The sequence below is a fragment of the Myotis brandtii genome, unplaced genomic scaffold (genome assembly GCF_000412655.1).
Source record: "Myotis brandtii unplaced genomic scaffold, ASM41265v1 scaffold626, whole genome shotgun sequence".
Lineage (NCBI taxonomy): Eukaryota > Metazoa > Chordata > Mammalia > Chiroptera > Vespertilionidae > Myotis > Myotis brandtii.
In genome coordinates this window covers 145,142-153,561 of record NW_005370394.1, presented here as the reverse complement: position 1 = coordinate 153,561, position 8,420 = coordinate 145,142, and the positions used below count along the sequence as shown (strand labels likewise).

At 38.3% G+C, this 8,420-nt stretch overlaps 1 protein-coding gene across 2 annotated transcripts in view; it reads right to left on the bottom strand.

Moving 5' to 3' along the window:
• MNS1 (meiosis-specific nuclear structural 1) overlaps window positions 1-7,593 on the bottom strand; it is a 25,667-nt gene extending 18,074 nt beyond the window's left edge. The window contains exons 1-3 of one of the 2 annotated variants that reach the window (XM_005880109.2): window positions 7,501-7,593; window positions 6,565-6,786; window positions 3,335-3,462 (exon numbers count right to left, since the gene is read on the bottom strand). In XM_005880109.2, coding sequence (XP_005880171.1) covers window positions 3,335-3,462; window positions 6,565-6,786; window positions 7,501-7,503 — 353 coding nt within the window. In that variant the 5' untranslated portion in view covers window positions 7,504-7,593. Of the gene's footprint in view, window positions 1-3,334; window positions 3,463-6,564; window positions 6,787-7,357; window positions 7,463-7,500 lie in introns of those variants that run through there. The other variant, XM_014528237.1, reaches the window with a different exon arrangement.
• Window positions 7,594-8,420: the final 827 nt, after the last annotated feature.

Here is an 8,420-nt window from a genome sequence, read left to right as displayed (position 1 = left end):
GAACTGGAGAGCATTATGCTAAGCGAAATAAGCCAGTCAGAGAAAGATAAATATCACATGATCTCACTCATATGTGGGATATAATGATCAACATAATTTGATGAACAAGAATAGATCGATCTAGAGACAAATGGTAGGTGGGGGGGGGCAGTTAGAGAGAAACCAAAGGACTTATATGCATGTATATTAGCATAACCAATGGACACAGACACTGGGGCGATGGGGGCTTGCCCGGGCTGGGAAGGGGTGGAGGAGGGGGTCAACTGGGAAAAAAGGAGACATATGTAAAACTTTAGACAATAATAAATAAATAAATAGATAGATAGATAAATAAATGATAAAATAAATTGTCTTATAAATATTTTCTTGGATAAAAAAATGACATGTTCAAAATCAAATAAAAGTCTCATGAATTCTGAACTTATTTTCTAAATAAATTTCAATTATTTTTAAAAATTTACTCTGCATTTAAAAAATTAATTTATTTTAAATGTAAGCAGCTGAATCTTAACATAGGTAACTTTGGGTTATTTTGGATACATTTTAAATACCACAGCAAACATTTTCTTAGACTTGCCAGTTTGCAAGTGAACATATTCATTAGGAAAATGGTCTATTTCTGCATGTCAGTCAAAATTTTACCATGGCTTATGCACAAAATAAGACATTCTTAGTAGTTTTGCATCGAGAGGCAGCTTACTCTATTTGAAAGAATGCTCAACTGAATTACTTTTGACTTAAATCAGAAGAAATTTTTCACAAGGTATAGAATTTTAGATGGACTATTATTTTCTTTCATCCCTTTAAATGCACTGTCTTCCAGTTTCTACTGTTGCTGCTAAAAATTCAGTCATACTTTTTATTGTTGCTCCTTTGAAATCTTTCTTGTGTGGCTACTTTTGTTATTTTTGTTTTCTCTACTGTTGGATTTCAAAAGTTTGACAATGATGAATATGAGTGTAGTTTTCATTATATACTAAAGGGCTGGTGCATGAAATTCGTGCATGGGTAAGGTCCCTAGGCCTGGCTGGCGATCAGGGCCAATCTGTGGGGTGACTGGTGGGGTGATCAGGGGGCCTCTGCTGGCACCTTCCTTGGCTGGCCTGGGGCCTGTGGGCTGGGGCAGCTCCTGCATTGAGCGTCTGTCCCCTGGTGGTCAGTGGTTGGGGCCTGCGGGCTGGGGGCAGCTCCTATGTTAAACATCTTCCCCCTGGTGGTCAGTGTGTATCATAGCAACTAGTCGTTCCACCAGTTGTTCCACTGTTCGGTCAATTTGCAAAATAGGGTTTTATATAGATAGACTGAATTTTAACCTGTGGCTTTATGTCTTTTATCATTTTTGGAAATCCTTGGGCACTACCTCTTCAAATACTGTTCTGCATCCTCCTCTTTCATGTCTTCTACCAGGACTAAAATTATACATCTGTGAGAACTTTTCACTATATCCCATATCTCTTTGAAGTTCTGTAGTATATTTTTCTATCCTTTTTCTCTCTGTGCTTTATATTCTAGATATTTTCCACTAACCTGCTAACACTTTATCTCTTCATCTGTTTCAATCAAATAACATCTAATTGAATTCTTATTATTGAAGTAAGACATACACTAGAGTGCACAAATCTGAAACATACAACTTGTAGAATGATGTCAAACACCTGGCCATCTGCTTATTAGCCAAGCTCTGCTTCATTTAACTCTCACCCATAGTTTTGGAATCAGCAGGTTACAAACTCCCAGCTCACCATTCTGGTTTCCTTCCTCTCCAGATCTCACTGTTACACTTTCTCCAGACAGTCTCTTCTCAGAGGGAGCATTTATCTGCATCACCTCGTCTACAATTGCTAGACGTGGGAAGTTCCTCTCTTTAAATCTTTTATCAGTAAATTAGACAAGACATGTCACATAATAGAAAACCATGAGTGATAGTTTATCATGATTTCAGAATTAAGGTACAAAAAGATAGTTTCAGACTAGAACAATATGGAGACATTAGCAGTAATTTTAAATCATTTTTTAATAATAACCCCTTAGAGAATTTTAAAGTTGTGGACCTAAAAAAATATATACATGGGTTTATTTGCCAAACATATAATTTTAATGAGGTTCAAAACCCCTGAAACTCATTCATGGGACCTATCATATTCTACAGAAACCCTCTCAGTTAAGATAAAATGCAACAATTATCAAAGTACATTTCCAATATATTCAACTATATAAGTACATGGGCATTTAGTTAGCCCCGAGTTTTAATCAAAAGGGTGACATGGATACCCCTAAAAAGCAACTCAATCTTAAACAAGAAACATAATCTAGAACAGTGATGGCGAACCTTTTGAGCTCGGCGTGTCAGCATTTTGAAAAACCCTAACTTAACTCTGGTACCGTGTCACATATAGAAATTTTTTGATATTTGCAACCATAGTAAAACAAAGACTTATATTTTTGATATTTATTTTATATATTTAAATGCCATTTAACAAAAAAAAAAATCAACCAAAAAAATGAGTTCGCATGTCACCTCTGACACGCGTGTCTTAGGTTCGCCATCACTGTTCTAGAACAATGTGGTTAACAATCCCACTATTAGGGGTACTACCCAGTACCCTGGAGAAAGTGCAATGATACCAAGAAAGAAATTGTGGTGGCAATATTTTGTTAAGAAATACCAATAATCTAAATTAGATTTACAGAAGAGAACTTAGAAGGTGAACAAATGAAGGAATGAAGGATATCTAGCTTACAGAAGAAAACATTTAGTGGCTTCATAAATATGAAAGGATGTCCTCAAGAAAAACTAATTTCCTCCCCCATCAGATAGCAAAACTGAGGTAAGCACATGAAAGTTACAGGGAAATCAACTTTGAGACAGCAAGGGGAAAAGGTTATTCAAAGTTAGGGCTGAATGAAAAATTAAGCTCCTATCACAGTCACTAGAGGTGTTGATCACAAATGACCAACTGCTTTCCAGAAATCCTGTAGGAAGTTTATATAGGAGTATAAAATTAAATGAGGTATCACCCAAAGTTCTCTTAAGAGTAGGATTCCATGAGTCTATTTTTTTTTTTATAATAGGTCATTTAAAAAATTAGGTTTAGAGGAAAGAGCAGAGGGAATTGATTTTTTCCCCACCTTAAATATTAACACTTTACTTCTAGGAATACAGCTTCTTTTCTCAAATGAATATATATAGGATATAAAGCAGTAAGTATTTCCAGGCAAAATGTTAACTAACTGCAATGATATAAAGAAATAAATTTCACTCTCAGGTACTAAGCATTACATAAAAGTTTACAGAGAAAGACTAACTACATGAAATTTATAGAAACCAAGATACCTGTTTTCTTTTACTTGTTGCCTCATCTTTTCATCCTTCAGACTTTCGTGTTTTAGTTTTGCCAGTTCCACAGCCAATTTTTCTTCTTGTTCAAACTGGAGTTCCCTCAATCTTTTGTTTTCTTCTGCCTGAATAAAAACAAAACAAAACAAAGCACATAACTTTAGTTATTTATCTTCCAGAATCAGATTTTTTTCATGAAGGCTGAATTTACTTGTTTATAACAGAAAACTGCAAGTGCCTTCAGAGCAACAATTATTTATGTTTTATTTTAAAGTACCAACTATTATCTAAATAAATAATTGTCCAAATACTTTATCATGGAAAATTTCAAACATCACCAATAGTAAGAAAAATATTAAAATACACCCTCAGGCAGTCATCATTCATCTTCAATGATTAGCAATATTTTACTAACCTTTTTTCTCTACTCTTCCATGTCACTCTTACATTTTTCTTTGTTTTTTTTTTTCCTGGTGTATTTTAAAACAAATCCTAGATATGTTATTACCATGTATATAACTGAGTAGTGATCTCTATCTAATAAGAATTTCTTCCTATATAACAATTAACATGTGTAAAAAAATTAACAGTAATTCCTTAGTAAGGTCTAATACCTTGTGTATATTCAGGTTTCCCTAATTGTTTCAAAGATTTTTTTTTTTTTTTTGGTTTGTTCAAATGAAAATCCAAACAAGGTCCATATATTGCATCTTGTTATTATTTCTCTTGAGTCTTTTATTCTGCAAGTCACCCCCACATATACACTTTTTCCTTCAAAGCCATTATAAAGACCCCATCAAGATAAAGATAATTTTAAAAAGAGAAAAAGTCAAAAACTAAAAAAAAGCAAAATTTAAAAAACAACACAGGCAGACACCAATGGAAGTGGCTCAGGCACCAGTTCTATTCTCTGATTTTAACTATCTCCATTTCCAGAATGTATTTTAGGGCACCAAATAACCTAGCTGATGAGGGAAATTTCTTTACGAGGAATTTTAGCTAAATGTGACAAGAATAACAAAATCAGAAATCAGTGTTTTGCAACCCCCTAATGAAAAAAAAGATTCATTGGTAAAACCATAGATGAAAGTTTAATGGGGATCTTTACAGTGGAGGGACCAGGCTGTCTCATTAAACCCACTGATCAACATTAGCATCACTGAAAATGAAACAACCAGTCATGTGCCTGCTGATGGGATACAATGTCAAGGAGAGCATCATCTATGGAGTAATTGCCGAAGAGTTGTATACAGATCTAATCATGCCTCTAAAGCTAACTTCCATTTAGAGAAAATATAAAAGACTAGAGGCCCGTGCACATTGAAAGTAAATTAATTAGAAGGTGGCCGGTGGGGCGGTACTGGGCGAGACTGGCCAGACATGCCCTGGAGCCAACTTCCGGCAGTCCCTCCCTGGCTGACAGCACCTGGGGCAGTGCCGGGGTTCAAAGGGTGTATGTGGAGTGAGCGGGGTTCCTCCAGCAGGTGGGGTCCCTCGGCCTGGCCTGTGGGGATCGGGCCAAAACTGGCAATCCGACAACCCCCGAGGAGTCCCGGAGTGGGAGAGGACATTCTGCAAAGCTGCTGTCGCTCGGCAGCTTCTGCTTTGAGTTTCTGCCCCTTGGTGGTCAGTGCACATTATAGCTACCGGCCAGTCAGCTGGTCGCTTAGCCTTTTATATATATAGATAAAAGTACAAATTAAAAACAACAAAGAGGAAGTAAACAGATGATAAATTCAGAATGTGGGATATTGTATACAACAACTGGCCTAGTTAATAACAATCGAGAAACATGAAGTTAAAAAAATTAAGGAGCCCTGGTTAGTGCGTCTTGTGATTCGGCGTCAAAGACAAGTACCTGGATTGGGGGTTTGCTTCCTGCCCTGGTCAGAGTGTGCTGGAGGCCACAGGTCATGTCTCTCTCCTCCTCTCTCTCTCCCTCCCTCCCTCCCTTCCACTCTCTCTTAAAAAGTCAATGGGAAAAATATCTTCCAGTGAGAATTAACCAACAACAAAAAATTAAGGATGATGGAAGCGCTGTCTTAGATTAAGAGGGACCAAACAGCCAAATATACTGCATGAACCTTGTTTAGATCCTAATTAAAACAAACCAACTGAAAAAGCAGATTCCTGACATAATCACAGAAATCTGCTTATGAAATGATACCTGGAAGTTATTGATAATTCTACTGGGTGAAGATAGTGGCATTATGTAAGAAAATATTCTATAAAATGCCTACTGAAGTATGCAAGAGATAGTTGATAGGATATTTGGGATTATCTTTAAAGAAAAATAAGAATAAAAAGAATAAGAAAAAAATCTAAACCCAGAGATCTTGCTCAGGGTTAAAAAAAATCATGTCTAAGTTTCTGGAATTTGGAACTTAGAGAGATGGTTACTACTTTTCATTTTTTTTTAAAAAGCTTGCTTTCGCCACTTCCCATAATGTCCTACAAAATGTTGAACATAAAATAGGCACTCAAAAAACACTGAAATATCAGGATACTTTTTTCACATTTATGAGAACTCATTTCTTTTCTTATTGGCTTCCCTTTTTCTACCACCCTCATCCCTTTAAATATTTAGAAATTTCCACTGAAAAATTATCTCCATATTTTAGGAGATATAAATTGTACCTAAATTTTTCAAGGCAGTATTTAAAAATACAAGTAAATTCATACCTAATATGTAAGTGTTCATTTTCTGCCTCTTAATAGTACAGGTTTAATCTCAGTAAATTGAAAAGGTATTAAATGTTTGTCTCTATAATTTTATGGAAAGCAACAGAATTGTACTTATGTGAACAAAACTATGGACATTAGTAATTATGGATATCATATTTATGAAAAAAAGAAAAAAACACCTGAGTGCTAACTTTGTTCCAGGCACTATCACAAGGGCTTTGCATGTATTAACTCATTAATCATTAAAACTATCATTCAAAGTAGGTACTATTATTATTCCCATTTTGTAAATGAGGCATAAAAATTAAAAGCAACCCACCCAAGTTTCCACAACTAATATACAGGAGTCCTAGGATTCAAAGACACATAGTCTAGCCCCAAAAACCCAGCTCTGAACCAATACACTGGGCTGACTTACATTGAGGCATCCTATGCCTGATGCTGTTGTCTATCTACTCAATTCCAGTATGAGCGGTTAGCTTTCATCATTTCCAAGGAGAAAACGAAGGGGGGAAAAATGATGTCAGAATAATAAAATTTACCTTTTGAATGGCCTCTTCCATATCCAACTCAAATTGTTCATCCTGTAATAACCTGAGGAATCTCTTGCGATCAGCTCGATCATCATTTTCATTCCGCACAATTTGGTCCCTGATTTGAGACTCTATCTTATTTAGAGCCTTGATGTGCAACATTTTGTGGTAGTTTCTATCTACTAATTGCTGGTGCCTTTCATTGAAGCTCAAAGTTCTCCCTTTGGAAGCCTATAATACAAAAATAGGCTTTTAAAAAATATATAAAAGTATGTATATTTTGGTGTTGCAAAATCTAATTTTTTAAAATATATTTATGTAAGCCTCAGGAACAAATGATACAAAGATAGGTAACAGTAATAATAAAAAAAGGGGGGGGGCTTTGGCTTCCTTCTTAAATTCAGAGAAATAATAAAAGCGTAAATGTGCTATAAATCTATCAAAGAAGCAGGTACTATTATTCCCCAGTTTATAGATGAGGGGTCAAAAGTAAAAGCAACTTTACAAGGTTCTTCAGTTAATAGCTGTACTAGGATTCAAAGACCTGCGGTTGAGCTCTGTACACCCAGCTCTTTACCACTTCGCAGGGAATTCTTCCTCTCCTCGTCCTCCTTCCCTTCCCCCCTCTCGACCTCGTCCCCTCCCCCAGCTTGGCCATAAAGCGCTGTTCTCATGCCTGCAGGTGTCCCTAATACAGATTTAATAGGTCAACCCACTGCTACTTATATGGGAAATAAGATTTATACGGGGCAGGTCTAATAGTGTCAGGAAAGTGCAACATAAGCTGGAAGCTACCGCGCACCTGAACGCAAATGCCACTTTCCCACTAATTCTCAGGCTGGGCATTTCAAACCCTTTTTCAGAAGCAGGCAAGCTCTAAACGACAACTCAATCAACAAATAAACAAGTAGTTTCGAGACCTCCCCACCGGCCCTACCCGCTCACCATCTTGGCGGACGAAAATCCCTGGATTCAGGGAACCACCACCTCCTCCAGCAAACGCAAACACCCGCTGTGCTCTCTGGTGTTTACGTGGTTTCCCCCGCAACGGCCCAACCTGACCAAGGCGCGGCCTCCCATTGGACAAGTAAGACCCAATCAGCTGTGAGGTTCTTGGGAGGTGGCTCTATAGGTCCTAAGGAAGCGGGCGGGAAGTTCAGGTCCGTGTCCTGGCGCAGTCAGCCCCCTGCGGTCTGTTCCGGAGCTCGCTTCCCTCAGCTGGTAAACTCTGGTGGTTGGGAGCCAAACCGAGGAAACTGTTTCCATAGAAACGCGCAGAACCCTCTCTAGGAGCTGCGGCTGTGGTCACTGTCCACGCGCGGACCATCTGTGCCCTCAGGCCTATCGCGCCCGAGTCTGCACTGTTTTGTCCTCAGCAGTGGGAGGCCCTGTCCCGTGGGCCTGGCTGGGAAATGGTGAGGCGCCGGGAGTGGCTTCTCAGCCCCTGCCCCTCCACACACACACACACACACACACACACACACACACAACACTCATGCGCGCGCACACACATACACACACGCCCTTCACACACGCACATACACGCGCGCACACACACACCCTTCACACACGCACGCACACAGCCCTTCTCACACACATACACGCACACACACGCCCTTCACACACACGCGCGCACACATGCACGCACGCACAAATACGGAAGTTTGGGAATATAATGTATGAAGCACATGGATATTATTCTGCTAGGTAATACATGGTTCTGGTACCAATGAGAGAAAATAAAGATGATCACAGGATGTAGGTCTGGTGTATTTCATCAGCCGGTTAAATGAAAAGTCCATTTTAAATGAAAGAACTTAAGGACAGGAACGGGTCAGAGAAATTAGTCAAATATTGATTTTTGA